This window comes from Panthera onca, chromosome B3 (genome assembly GCF_046562875.1).
Source record: "Panthera onca isolate mPanOnc1 chromosome B3, mPanOnc1 haplotype 2, whole genome shotgun sequence".
Taxonomy (NCBI): Eukaryota; Metazoa; Chordata; class Mammalia; order Carnivora; family Felidae; genus Panthera; species Panthera onca.
Window position 1 is genome coordinate 41,186,256 of NC_138344.1, and position 15,446 is coordinate 41,201,701.

The 15,446-nt window shown below is 36.6% G+C and overlaps 1 protein-coding gene across 11 annotated transcripts in view; it reads left to right on the forward strand.

Annotated features, from left to right (window-relative positions):
- Positions 1-15,446, forward strand: part of HERC1 (HECT and RLD domain containing E3 ubiquitin protein ligase family member 1) — a 186,741-nt gene that overhangs the window by 129,787 nt on the left and 41,508 nt on the right. For 9 of the 11 annotated variants that reach the window (XM_081795857.1, XM_081795865.1, XM_081795863.1 and 6 more), the window contains exons 39-47: positions 1,118-1,316; positions 3,563-3,723; positions 9,303-9,419; positions 9,622-9,853; positions 10,748-10,872; positions 11,823-12,043; positions 12,990-13,258; positions 14,007-14,059; positions 14,752-14,952. In XM_081795857.1, the coding sequence (XP_081651983.1) occupies positions 1,118-1,316; positions 3,563-3,723; positions 9,303-9,419; positions 9,622-9,853; positions 10,748-10,872; positions 11,823-12,043; positions 12,990-13,258; positions 14,007-14,059; positions 14,752-14,952 (1,578 nt within the window). The remainder of the gene's footprint in view (positions 1-1,117; positions 1,317-3,562; positions 3,724-9,302; positions 9,420-9,621; positions 9,854-10,747; positions 10,873-11,822; positions 12,044-12,989; positions 13,259-14,006; positions 14,060-14,751; positions 14,953-15,446) is intronic. The other 2 variants (XM_081795861.1, XM_081795862.1) reach the window with 2 other exon arrangements.

Sequence of the window (15,446 nt, forward strand, 5' to 3'; positions counted from 1 at the left end):
ATTTGTATTATATTTACATGTATTACTTGTATTAACATGTCTTCATCTTTGCCTATTTAAAGTTTAAAGATAGGCACATCAAAATCAAAGTGCTAAGAAAATACAGTTTTTTAAAAAATGTATTGTTTTTTTACTTGAGAGCAAGAGAGAGCACATAGGGATAGAGAGAGAGAGAAACTCAGGCAGGCTCCATACTCAGTGCAGAGCCTGATGTGGGGCTCGATCCCACAACTCTGTGATTGTGACCTGAGCTGAAATCAAGAGTCGGATGCTCAACTGACTTTGCCACCCAGACACCCAGGAAACACAGCCGTTTTTTTAGTTTGTTTGTTTGTTTGGAGAGAGAGAGAGAGAGAGAGAGAGAGAGAGAGAGAGAGAGAGAAAGTCGGGGAGGGGCGGGGAGAGAGAAGCCCAAGCAGGCTCTGTGCTGGCAGCATGGAGCCTGATTGCAGGGCTCAATTCCCTGAACTGTGAGATCCTGTCCTGAGCCGAAATCAAGAGTAGATCCTTTTAACTGAGCCACTCAGGTGCAACCAGGAAATAGAATTTTAATGATTAGATAGATAACCTTTAGAGAACCTCTAGTCAAATCATAAAAACAAAAGTGAGACTATTTTTGTTTTTATTTTTATTTTTCTTAAGTTTATTTTGAGAGAGCACGCACGTGCAAGCCGGGGGGCGGGGGGGTGGGGTGGGGAGAGAGAGAGAGAGAGAGAGAGAGAGAGGAAATCCCAAGCAAGCTCCGAGCAATGAGCGCAGAGCCCAATGCATGTCTTGATCTCAGGAATTGTGAGATCATGACTTGAGCAGAAATCAGGAGGCAGTCTCTTGACTGACTGAGCCACCCAGGTGGCTTCTTTTTTGTTTTTAAGAGAACCTTTTTCTCTAAAAAAGAAAATTAATTACAAAAGTGTGTTTATTAGTAGAGTCTGTCGTAAGGCTCGACAGTAGTGAATACAGGGTGTATATATGCAAGAACATTAAAAAAATATGTCGTAGAAATTGGCACTTAGGAAATATATTTAGAAACTTTTCATATTGTAAGTTTTTCATTTGTATGTCACTTGTGAAAAAAACATATCCTTACTACTTTCTTAATATTTACCTTGGTTTATAGAGATTGATCAACAAGCTGAAGAAAGTGACCAAGCCCAGCAGGCACAAACACCAGTTACCACTAGCCCATCAGCCTCGAGCACAACTTCCTTTATGAGCAGCTCGCTGGAAGACACCACAACTGCCACCACTCCAGTCACTGACACAGAAACAGTACCTGCATCTGAATCCCCAGGAGTGATGCCACTTAGTCTTCTCAGGTAGGGAAGTTGACCTTTAACATCTGCCGTATTGATGCCTATGATTCTGAACACGTGATTGTTCTGTCAGTGAAGAATGTGCCCAACTAAAGGCATTCTAGAGCTAGGAGGAACCTAAGAGATCATAAAGTCAAACCCATTTTGCTAAAGTTGGGAATGCCCCTCAAGTTAAATAACTTGCACAAGTCTCATAGCCAGTCGAGGGGTGGTCTGGATTTATCACCCATGCTGCTGACAGTCAGATAGTGTAGGAGTCTATCTCCTTAAAATGATCTTTTCTTTTCTTTCACCTAGGCTTTTGGATATTTTTTTCCTCAAAAAGTAAATGCTTGTATTGAATATTAGAGCTTCAAGATGGAGGTCACTTCCATGAAAATAATTTTCTCTAGTTATTTCCCTTTTAAGCATAATTTCTTAATTATACTTTCATTCTTACTGTAAGATCAAACAAGTCTACTTTTCAAATGAAAGAGCCTGTCTTACAATAGATACTTCTTCAGCCAACCCTATTTTAGTAGGTTTGTAAATTCCAAATAACATCTGAGTTTTCTTTTTGTTTCACTTTACCAGTTATATACACAAAATGAAAACTTCTAAGAGAAAATCATTAGGGAGGGACTATTTTGTGAGCTCCCTTAAGTAGGTCCTAAGTGAAATAAAGAGCAGTAGAATGGGTAGTCTCCCTTTTTCTTCTTTCTTTCCCCCCTTCCCATAATTGACAGGTTATTATCATTCCCATTGTGTAGGCTGACATCTTAGAGAGTAGGAGAGGGGCTATTACTGTAATGCTTGTCAATTTTTGGTGTCCACAGGAGCCACCTGGGAGGCTTTTTAAGGCTCTGGGACTGTAAAGTATCCCCCTGTCTCATTCAGTAGGTCTGGTGGGGCACAGTTTACATTCTAATTAAGGTTCCCCAGTGATTTTTTTTTTTTTTTAATGTTTGTTTTTGAGAGAGAGTGCGCATGTGCGCATAAGCCAGAGGGGAGCCAAGAGAGAGGGTTGTCACAGACGATCTGATCCGAGGGTGGGCTCTGCGCTGAAAGCAGAGAGCCTGATGCAGGCCTTGAACTCACGAACTGAGAGATTATGACCTGAGTCATAAGGGACCTGACCGGACCCTTAATGCAGTAGTCTTTAGCTCACACAACTGAGTTACTGCTCTGGTCTTGGGCAGGAGGAGTAATAATCCTAGCAGCTACCATTGCCCAGTCCTCACACATCCTAACTCTCTCACTTGATAACAGTTCCACGGGGGTGCTTCTGTTCAAGAAAGGAGGAAAAGAAGAATGATAGGATATTCTAATATGGTTTTTAATCCTTGTTGCCTTCCAAGCTGTGCAGTGTAGACATGGCATTCACTGGTAGAATAATATTCCCTTGCTCTCACAGGCATTCATAGACCTTGTGACTCCTCCATTCTTCTCAGTCTTTGTTTGCCTGTTGTTGGCTGGGACTATATTAGAGCTGCTGTTGTCTCTGCCTGACTAAGCATCATTTAACACTAGAAAGATCAGGGAACAACTGCTGCCTGTGTGAATATCATGTATCAGTTATTTGACTGGGTAGACAGTATTTTTTGATGCTTAAAAGGTTATTTTGTTGGACAAATCTGAAGAGTAGACAGTCAATGAGGACCTTCCTGGATTTTATTCTTAAGCCAGTGTGTGCCTTCTCAGCCTGAGGGGGCTGCCTCTCTTGTACCTTTCCCCCTCTACATGGCTGGCATACCATTCATATGCTGTTTTTCAGTTGTGTTAAGTGACTGGGCAGTTCTCTTTTCTTTCCATAACTTACCTATAGTCTATTACTTTGAATACATGTGAATAATTTCATGGCTAGCTAGTAAATTTATATTTGAAGTAACTGTAATTTAGCTATCTTTAAAAGCCCTTATTCTTTAACTACTGTATACCTATCAAAATAACACTGTCATCTTCTTACAGTAGAAGGAAAGCTCCATGAAAGCAGGGATATTTTAAAAATCTATTTTATTAATTGCTGCCTTCCCCTCACCTGCTATGTTGCTGGCATTTTGCCAAACAAATGGTAACATTACTTTTATAGTAAATGTATTCTATGTGATAATGATTATTAAAATTGTTGGGAGTCTTTCTCCCCTCCTCCATTAAACCATAGCTAACTTAAAGTTTTCCAGGTTGAATATTTTTCTAATTTTTCTCATATTGTGATGTATGTATTATTTTCTAATTGGATTTTTATGCTAACCATTATTGTTTTCTTAAAGGCAAATGTTCTCTAGTTACCCAACTACCACTGTACTTCCCACACGTCGTGCACAGACTCCTCCAATATCATCATTACCAACCTCTCCTTCTGATGAAGTAGGAAGAAGGCAAAGCTTAACTTCTCCTGATTCCCAGTCAGCAAGGCCAGCTAACCGCACAGGTGCGTGTGCTGTCATGCACTATGACACCCAGACCTCTTGGTATTCCTGATGTGTGGGACTTCATAACATGAGCATTCTGTTTTTTCTCATTGAAGGTAAAACAGTGATTTTGATTAAGGGTGATCTGCCCTATCAAACTAAATTGTCTTCTCTATTTTGAAGCTGTAGATTCATTTATGGCTAGTTGGGAGAGAAAGAGTATGCTATACATCACTCATACTAGACCCTTCTTATTTTCTGTTATAGGCATTTTTAGTGTTATGAATTTCCCTTCACCATTGCTTTTGCTGTAACCTCCACATTGTGAAATGCTGTGTTTCCATTTTCATTCAGTTTAAAGTACTAATTTACCATGGATATCTTCTTTGACAATTTTGGTCATTTAGAAGTATGTTATTTTGTTTCCAGATCTTTAGGAATTTTTCAGATGTCTTTCTCTTACTAATTTCTAATTTCATTGTTATCAGAGAATGTATCTTGTATAATATGAATTCTTTTAAATTTATTGAGACTTATTTTATGGCCCAGAATATGGTCTGTTTTGGTAAATATTCCATGTGACTTGGAAAAAATGTGTATTATGCTATTGTTGAGTGGAGTGTTCTGTAAATGTTTGGTCAGTCAAGGTAGTTGATTGTTTTTTCAAGTCTTCTTTATCTCTACTGATAAAGAAGTATCAGTAAATATCAGTATTTGGTCTACTTACTGTATCAATTATTGATAGAGTAGTGTTGAAATCTCTGCCTGTAATTGTGGATTTGTTTATTTCTCCTTTCATTTATCAGTTTTTGTTTCATGTCTTTTAAAACTCTCTTTGGGTACATAAATATTTAAGATTCTTATGTTTTCATAGTGAATTGACCTCTTTGTCATTACCAAGTGACTCTCTTTACTCCTGGTAATATTCTTTGTCCTTAAATCTGCTTTATCTGATATAAATATATTAGTGTTAGGATGGTATGTTGTCTCCCATCATTTTTGCCTTTTACTTTTTTGTGTCTTTATGTTTAAAAGGGGCTTTGTAAAGGCAACCTATCATTGGGTCTTGCTTTTTTAAACCAACCTGGTATTCTCTATCTTTTAATTGGTGTGTGTAGACTGTTTACATTTAATGTGATGATTGGTAGGGTTGTGTTTAAATTTACCATCTTTCTGTTCACGTCGTCTGTTCCTTCTCTTTTCCTTCTGTTTCTGTCTTTTTGTTAAATTCATATTTTATATTATTTCATTTTACCTCCTTTGTTGGCTTATCAGCTATATGTGTATTTTTAGAGATTATTTTCAGGTCTATAGTATACATTTTTAATTATTACAGGCTCCTTTCAAGTACCACTTCATATATATTAAAAATTCTAACAATGGTATACTTTTATTTCCCCTTTCTTAGTCTTTGTACTTTTATCATACGTTTAATATATACATAGGTTATAAAGCCCATAACACATTGTTATTATTTTTGTTGTAAACAGCCAGTTGTCTTTGCAAGAAATTTGAAATCTAAAGTATGTATTTTATATTTACGCACATATTTATCAGGTCTTAGATTCTTTATTTCTTTATGTAGTTCCCAATTTCCATATGGTATAATTTCCTTCTGCTTTCCCTTTAACGTGTCTTGTAATGATCTGCTAGTGATGAGTTCTTTTGGCTCTTGTATATCTAAAAGAGTGTATTTCACCTTCATTTTTGAAAAATATTTTCTCTGGGTATAGAATTCTAGATTCACGATTTTTTTTCTTTCAGTGCTTTAAGATCCTCTGCTGTCTTCTGGCTTGCATGATAAGTTTTCTGTCATTCTAATCTTGATATAATATGCCTTTTTCTCTGGCTGCTTTTAAGATTTTTCTGTTTTATCACTAGGTTTAAGCAATTTTATTATGATCTGCCCTGATTTAGTTTTCTTGTGCTTGGGATTTATTGAGCTTGTTGGATCTGTGGATTTTTAGTTGTCTTTAAATTTGGACATTTTTAATTCATTATTTTTCAGACGTATTTCTGTTGTATAACTCCATTTCAGTGTCTATGGTTATGTGTATACAAGGCCACTTGAAGTTGTCCCACAGATCACTAGTGCTTTGATTTTTTTTTAATATCTTTTTATTTATTTTTTATTGTTTATCTAATGTCTGTTTCCATTTTGTATAGTTTTTATTGTTGTGTCTTCTGGTCATTAATCTTTTCTCCTGCAGAATCAGATTTGCTCTTAGTCCCATCTAGTACTTTTCCATTCATACATTGTAAAGACAGTCTTCCATGTCTTTAACATGCTTATTAATCTTTTCTCTGCCTTATCAAATGCATGGAATAACGGTCAGTTCTCACTATTAGGATAGTTATGTTCTATAAAGTCACTGTGAACACTGAATTAGTGAAAACTGAACCATTACTCCTAAGGGAGATATAAGGGTAGGTTTTTGTGAACTTCTGGTCACATTTTGTCAAGTATATAACCTTGTTTTATGTATGTTTCTATTTAAATACATTATATTTAATATATATTATTGATTCATTAGCATTGAACTCATGGCCAAGAGCACCATAACTCATGCCTGAATGAAATTTATGTGACACATACATTTTCTCCATAAGGCATATCGTAGCCTTCTTGGACTTAGAAACACTAGACAGGGGCTCCTGGTGTCTCAGTTGGTTAAGCGTCTGACTCTTGATTTCGGCTCTGGTCATAATCTCACAGTTCGTGAGATTGAGCCCCCAGCATTGGGCTCTGCACTGACACTGTGGAGCCTGCTTGTGGATTCTCTCCCCCTCTCTCTGCCTCTTCCCAGCTTGTACGCACACACTCTCTCTCTCTCTCAAAATAGATAAATAAACTTAAAAAAAAAAATAAACTAACAGCATTTCAGCACTATGCTTCATGGCCATTTTAAATAGTGAAGCCACCAACAAAAAGCACAAAACTGCAAAACACATAACACTAAATAGACCATGAAAAGGAGACTTGTTTACAGTCTCGGAGCTCAAACAAGAGTGTAAGCATCACCTGTTATACCTCAGCTAGGAACCAGTGTGTCAGGAGATTGAAATGTTTTTGTCACTGTGTGCATGTAAATTACTGTGAAAGCACCACAAGTATTGATTTGGGAGTTACAAATTAACTTTAATGAGTAGATGAATTTGCAAATATGGAATGCACAAATAATGAACATCAACTTTATACCTGTTTAAATATCATTCTCTTCTTAGCACGTATCTAATTTCTAGGTCTGTTTCTGTTGACTAATTTTTCTACTTATTTTGAATTATATTTTCTCGGGGTTTTTTTTGGGGGGATGTTTGGTGATTTTATATTGGTTACTAGACATTGTGAATTTTACCTTTTTGGGTGCTTGATAGTTTGTATTTATTTAAATATACTTTAACTTTGTTATAGGATACAGTTAAATTACTTGGAAATAATTTGATTCTTTCAAGCCTTCCTCTTAAGCTTTGTTAGGAGGGACCAGAACAGCCTTTAGCTTGGCTGAATTTTTCCCCACCACTGAACTAATACCTTTCTTAGTATTCTATCCAGTGCCTTGTGTATCGTAGTTCTTTCCTTCTGGTAACACAAATTCTTCCCAACCCTGTATGAGCCTCAAGGATTGTTCTGCCTGCTACTTTTTGGTAATTCCTTCCCTAGTTCTGGGTAGTTGCTGCATTAGCATCAGCTGAAGACTTGAGGGAAAAAGAAGGACCTTCTGTACATTTCTGAATTTTGCTTTTTGTGCAACTCTCTTCTTTCCATACAGCTTTCTCCTTTCTGGTGTTCTACCCTGTGAATGCTAGCCATCTTGAATTCTTTACTTTTTTGTCCTCAGTTCAGAGAGGCCGCTGAGTTTAGCTTGAATTTGCCCTCCCTGAACTGCAGCTTGGAAATTCTCTCCAGCAAATATGCTGAGGCAATTGTATACCTCGCCTCATTTGATTTCCTTCTCTCAGAGGTCACTGTCCTACGTTGCCTGCCATCCAGTGTCTACAGACCATCATTTGATATATTCCATCTGTTCTTTTAGTTGTTAAGGTGAGGGTAAATCCAGTCTCTGTTATTCTATCATGGCTAGAAGCAGAAGTCCAACAAAAGTGTCAGGACTATTACCACTGTAGGAGTAGTGACATTTTTTAAGCAAAAATGAAAGTTGTCATTCTCCCTGCTTCCTTCTTTTTTCCTTCTTAATTGAATTCAAAAACCATTAAATGAGGCACAGGGCTTCTATCAGCACTGTCCACTGAAAGGACCTAGGAGCAGTGATGCCTTAGTAGCAATAAACACACCTAGTGCCAAGATCCTGTCTTCTAGATACCATTCTCTACTAAAAGAGAACCCTATCTCCTGGTAGAAATGGCTGATTTCAGGGTTAAGTATGAGATGAGCCTAGAATATCTTGTGCCAGAAAGTGATAAACTGCTCAGAGAATTATGGGCACATGCCTCAAGGATATAGAAACTAGATTGAAGGGACATCTAGCCAAATCTGGAATGTTTGGGGCATCAAAATAAATAATCATTGTTATAATAACATCTAATAACCCACAAATACAATGAAAATCTCTACTGATGGAGAAAGGAGACTGATAAATCTGAAAGCAATGATGGAATTAGAAAATCTTCATTTGTCAACCATCATCATCATAATAATAATAAATAATTCAGCCAATAAACATTAATGGATGTTAGTGAGTCTCACCTTGATGAGGAATGGGCTATTTACATATAATTCCTCCCAACAAATATTTATTACAAAGGGAGGAAAAAAAAAGAGTACCTTTTTTAGTTAATCAGGAGATAAACTAGTAGATACCAGCTTAACTCAGGTGATCAAAGTTAGCATCACCAGCAATGGGACAAGTTGAAATTATGTACCATCTAGTAGAATGTAATGAGAAGAAGGCAGAATCAGTTTTGTATTCCTGCCAAAAAGCACGTGAAGAAACATCAGACAAACCCAAATTGAGGGTCTTCCTATCATATAGCTGGCCTGTAATCTTAAAAGTATCAAAGTGATTGAAGGAGACTGAAGAGATCTGAAAACTAAATGGAAGGGTGATAATCCTGGATTGGACCCTGCTGTAAAGAACATTGTCAGGAGTTCTGGTGAAACTAGAATGAGATCTGGATTAGATAGATATTAACATTGTTAATTTCCGGACTTTGAGACTGTGTTATGCAAGACAGTGTCCTTATTTGTAGGAGTTAATTAACTGTTAGAGTATTCAAGGGAGTTGAAGCATCATGTCTGCTACTTACTCTCCAGTGGTTCATGGGTGAAAGAATTCTTTTGTACTATGCTTGCAAATTTCTCTTAAGTCTGAAATTTTTTGTAAGTTAGAAACTATTTCAAAGTAAGAAAACATTTAATATTTTTTTCAGCAGCTTTGTTTTATGTTAGCTTTATGAAAAACCTTAAAAAGCTGTAACAAAATCCCATTTAGTTCCACATTTAGTGAATTCTGAATAGAATAAAATTTCAATAAATGTAGACAGTATTAGGAAATTGGGGACTTAACAGTTACTATAAGGACACTTTTTACTCATAGTATGTACTGATATTTAGGACTTTACTCTCTTTCTTTTGTTTCAGCCTTGTCAGACCCAAGCAGCAGACTTTCAACTTCTCCTCCTCCTCCAGCAATTGCAGTACCCTTGCTGGAGATGGGGTTCTCTCTCCGGCAGATTGCCAAAGCCATGGAAGCCACAGGTAGGATAAGTTTTTAATATATCAGCATATACATATAGGAGAAGCCCGATATTATAGAGGGTGACACATTGTTTTAAGAGACCATAAAACTTTTTAATAGCAGATTTAGTTATAATGGTGTCATAGCAGACACTCTTAAATTGATGCCATGAATAATTATGTTGCCCAAAATCAGTATCATACTTTTTTTTCACCTGTTCAGGTGCTCGAGGAGAGGCTGATGCCCAGAACATCACTGTCCTTGCCATGTGGATGATAGAGCACCCTGGGCATGAGGATGAGGAGGAACCCCAGCCAGGCAGCACAGCTGACTCAAGACACGGAGCAGCTGTCCTAGGCAGTGGTGGGAAATCAAATGATCCCTGTTATTTGCAGTCACCAGGAGACATACCATCAGCTGATGCTGCTGAAATGGAAGAAGGCTTTAGTGAAAGGTGAGAGTCCAGTTTCCGTACTTGTTTTATGCGTTATAAATGGTGCTTCCAAGTGTCCCATTTATTTCCCTTCATAGATGCTTTTAATGGTTTGTAAAGCTGTTAACTAGAGGTATATGAAAAGATGGACGTTTCGCTTACAAGTTTATGTTTCTGTGAAGCGTAAAAATGATATGACAAGTCTTGAATGGATGTTTTTGTAGAAAATAGGTAATAATTTTTACATGAAATTAAACTGAAAAGAAACAATTAAAACAAGTTTATTCTGAAATAAACATTCTGATAAAATAATTCTCCTTTATAAATGATATAGAATGTTAATTTTAATATTAGAAATTGATTTAATGGATTTGGTTACCAAGGCTTGTGTCTTATATGCAGACTTGTTTCTGACAATCTCAGTGGATATTTTCATAACTTTGAAATACGTTTCTCGTAGGCAGGGATTGTCATTTCATTTCAAATTTTAAGTGTTGAATCATTTAGAATTTAGTTAAGACCATTGATCTCTTTTGGATCTGAACATGCATTAAGCATCATTCCCTTGTTGGCATAATTCAAAATCAGGTAAGGGCACTTGACTAGCTTAGTTGGTAGAGTGTGTGACTCTTGATCTCAGGACCATGAGTTCAGGTTCTATGTTAGGTGTAGAGCCTACTTAAATAAATAAAAGTAAAAAAAAAAAATAGGTAAAATTACTGCTTAGGGCAATATGACATATTTATAATTTAGGAGCTTTACCAAAGACAAGCTATGTTTCAGTTTTATCATAAATATATTTTATTCTTGGTAATATTTGGAGGAAAAAGCAAGACCATAAGTAAGCTTGTGCCTGTGCTTTCCATTTATGATGGTTCTTAAAAATCTGTGTTGCTTTTAAATTTGCACTTGTAGCGCTGATAATCTGGACCATGCAGAGAATGCAGCTTCTGGAAGTGGACCACCAGCTAGGGGTCGCTCAGCAGTAACAAGAAGGCACAAGTTTGATTTAGCTGCTCGCACATTGCTAGCAAGAGCAGGTAATTATATGTTTCACATCCTTCTATTGGTGAAAGTCGTATAGTTTATATTTTAAAGTCAGTGTGAAAGCAGCATTAAAGAAGATGAACTAATGATACTAAGTACTCAGTTCCTCCACATTAACAGAGCAGCTATTTGCATTTTTCTTCCTGTTTACATAATTTTGCATTGAAATCACAGCATACTTTCATAAATTTATTTTTAAGCTCCCTCTGGGTACAGAAGTCTATACTGGTTACTTGTAGATACTGAGGTATTTCATAAATGCTGTCTCTGCCCTCAAGCTGTTTATACTTTAAGAAGTGAAGATGAATGTTTAAAATGTCACATTAATATTAAGAAGGAGCTAAAAAGAGCACTGTGCTAAAGTGGTCACTGGCTTTTCTGATGTACTCTGTGGACCTTAGGACAAAACTACTAGGTAGGGCCCCAGAAAAGCAAAAGTAAATTTCATTGTTACATTAGTAAATACTTCTGGGATTATGCTCTAGACATGTGAAGTGTAATTTATAGGGAACATATTTTCTAAACTAAAAACTAGGATGTGTGACTTGTCAAAATGGTGTTTGATTTTTGAACTACTAAAACATAATTTTTCAGTAATTTATAGTAATAGTGAGAAGTTAAGACTGAACTAGAAAATACAGGATGTGTACTTAATATATAATGACTGATTTTTTTAAGTAACCCTAAAAGAATAATAACAGCTCACATTTACTGAGTGTTTTCCATATTACATTTTGAAGTATTTTACATGGATTATCTTACTTAAACCTGTTAACAGCCCTGTGAAGTATGAGTGCTATTACCCCATTTTATAGAAGAAGAATCACACATGATAGGTCAGATTTTATGTTTATGGTCTGGAATCCAGGCAGTTAAGAACTGGTGAAATATTCAGAATTACTTTATGCATGTAAATAAAATGCCTTTTTTGTTTTGTTCTGAGCGGGGTTATACCGCTCTGTGCAGGCCCACAGGAATCAAAGTCGGAGAGAAGGAATATCTTTGCAACAAGACCCAGGGGCGTTGTATGACTTTAATTTAGATGAGGAATTGGAAATTGATCTTGATGATGAAGCAATGGAAGCTATGTTTGGACAAGACCTGACCAGTGACAATGATATTCTGGGAATGTGGATCCCAGAGGTACTGGATTGGCCTACCTGGGTGTGTGTGATTGCAGCGGGGGCTGCTCTGACTTATTTTCCTGCCCTCCTGTTCATAGAGCTTACTAATAACAGCCTTGCCTAGAGTTGTAACACTCTGAAAAGTCTTAGATCTCATCCTAAAGTTTGGGGCTCTAATGCTTAAGGTTACTTTGATACCTACAAACTAAAAAGAAAAAGCGTCTCTTGCTTTCTCTGTATGATTTTATCGTTTCCCTCCCCAGACTAGATGAATAGAGCCATATTTTGTTAATATTTGATTGTAATGTCAAAGATAGATTACAAAACTGGCATCAATTCTTAGCTCTTCTGGGTGTATAACATGGCTGCTGTGCTCACCTTTCTATCTGAATGCATGCTCTTCTCCTTCATAGGTTCCATTTAATCACTGTAGTGCCTCATTCTAAGAACCAGTGCCACCTAGGTCTTGTAACTACCTCCATCCAGGGGCAGGGTACATGGTGGGTTTGTATGTTTTCATTGTTTAGCATTATGCTTTTGTAGCGGGGAGCGTGAAAATTTCACAGGTCTGAATCCTATAGAAAAGAGCATCTACTATATTAAGTTAATAAGATAAATGAATCCTAATGACTTCTTAGAAATTCAGATAATAGATATGCATGTTATGACCAGATGTAAAGTAGGTTTATTAGAGGGATTTTTAAAAAGCCATTTGAGATAGCGCTAATTGTCATTTTTATTAACTCTTCTCAGTAGGAGAGTGAGTTAATTTTATTATAACTTATTAGATTGAGAAAGAGCAAGGAACACCTTGAGATCATGTGATCTAAATTCTGATTTGAAAGAAATTTGTTATGTAACATTAATGAAAATCCTGCAAATGTTCCAACATGCGTAAACAAAGTTATTCATTTAACATATAAATATCTACCTCTTCTTAATTTTATGTTAAATTGACTAATGATTTGATATAAAATTTTGTGCAGCATGTTTGTGAGTCTGAAGACAGGGAAGAAGTGGTGGTGTGTGAACTGTGTGAGTGCAGTGTCGTCAGCTTCAACCAGCACATGAAGAGAAATCACCCAGGCTGTGGGCGCAGTGCAAACCGCCAGGGCTATCGCAGCAACGGCTCCTATGTGGATGGCTGGTTCGGTGGTGAATGTGGGAGTGGAAATCCATACTACCTGCTCTGCGGCAGCTGCAGGGAAAAGTACTTAGCCCTGAAGACCAAATCCAAGACAACAAGTTCTGAAAGGTACCTTGAAATTGCTTAGATATCCAGACCCCCTCTGAATGAAGAGTATAAAGTATCTCTCATCAAGACGTGGGAATTAAAGCTTATTTTAACGTGAAGAGTTACACTTAACCTTTCCCTAAGTCCGATGACTGCTGAATTGGGGGCAGGAAGGATGAAGGTGGTTGAGGAATTCATGTTTTACCAGAGCTGGGATCCTGCAGTCCATGGCAGCAGGTTTTTGACTGGAGTTTGACTCTATGAACCTTCAACTTGTTGGCAGGCAAGTTGCCTTAAGGCAGGACCCTTGCCTTAACCTTCAGGAGGCTTATGGTCAATTTTTTCATTGTGTTTTTCACTCTGTTTTTGTTTGACATCTTAAGATCTTTTTGGTGATTAAAAAAAAAATAGACTGTTTAGATTAAATTGAGCTTCCGTGAAAATATTACTTCTTTATATCCTTGAATAGCAATTAATCTGTAGTGAGCAGGGCTTTTGCCTTTACTGTCAACTATTAAAATCTTTAAGGTGGTCTGGATGAGTGTTGTAGGTGACCTAGAAACCCCCCCAGTAACTTGGTAAAATGATCATTGATTCTGTAAGCATGTGTGTACCTACATACCAGTAGTTTTTCTTAGCCCATAACCTGAAACACTTTATTTTGTGTTGCTTTATTAATGACCTTTTAAAATGTTCTAATGACTTAATTTGCATTTTTGGGTACTAACTGTTTTGTATAAAAATACAATGTTCTTCATGTTTGGTGCAGGTACAAGGGACAAGCTCCAGATCTAATTGGCAAGCAGGACAGTGTGTATGAAGGTAGTTGTTTTGAGAGCTTCTTTATTTTACATGTATTTTTGTATATACCTTCTGCTTAACATCTGTTACTAAAATTTACTTTATGTGTATGTGTTGGTATTTAAGTACATATTAACTTAAAACTTTCTCTGAAAAGTTAAAGGTAGTTTGAAAGCAACAGCCCTAGTTTTAAAAATCAAAGGGAAAGGACCTGGGTTCAAATACTAGCTTTACCACAGAATGTTAATTTCTGTGTGGCATGTATTTTTTTCGAAGTAGGGAAAGTATGGAGTACATTTTGAATTTCCATCCTGATTGAGGAAAGTAAAAAGTACAAAACTGATGACAGCGTGAATTTATACGGAGCATTCATTTACTTCAAATAACTGATTCTCTAATGATTGTGGATAGCATTAAGAACTCTTTGTTGGCCCCATAACAATAGCTTTTATTAGCTGAAACCTTCATTACCAGCTGTAACATTTGCTGTTGCTTTAGGTGGGTTTGACTCAGACTCCCTTTCCCTTAGACTCTCACTATGTTTCAGGGAGTGCAGTTTGGTTGGGTCACCAGGAGATGGTGCCATAGCATATTTTGTGGGCACTGGGCTTTCAGTCCATCTGCATTTTAGACATATCTCACAGTAACCGTTGCCAGCAGAGTTACTTCATGTTTATATTCACATACCATAAATTTATTTATTTAAATTCCAGAAGACTGGGACATGTTAGATGTTGATGAAGATGAAAAGCTAACAGGTGAAGAAGAATTTGAATTACTTGCTGGACCACTTGGTTTAAACGACCGACGCATTGTACCAGAACCAGTTCAGTTCCCTGACAGTGATCCCTTGGGAGCATCAGTAGCAATGGTAACAGCTACCAACAGTATGGAAGAGACTCTAATGCAAATAGGTAAACTGAAATGATAATTGGTATTGATTTTTTAGAGTCTGTATTAATTTGTTTCTTAGACTGGATAAATAGCAATACAACATTGTTCCACCCCGTCAAGTATCCTTAGCTAGTTGTTTGAACATTTTCAAGGTATAAGGTAATATTTTTCATTTTTTGCTTTTATGAAATGCCGAAGTAATAAAAAGAAAATTTATAAAATATGAGTATGATTTTTTTTAAAGAAAATAGGGAAATCCTGGAACTGACTAAAACCAATTTTGCAGTCTTTTTTTTTTATGTGCATGAAAGGGTATGGGTAACTTTTGCTCTCGGGAATACAAAATAAAGAATTAGTATTGGTGACTCAGCCCTTTCTGTATACTTAAAGCATATTTTAAAAACTGTATCTTTTCTGTGTCTGTTATATATAATATGATATATGAACAAAATAAAACCAAAAAAATTTAAGGAACATATATAACAGGTTATTGCCTTAGAACTGTCTCTTTCTC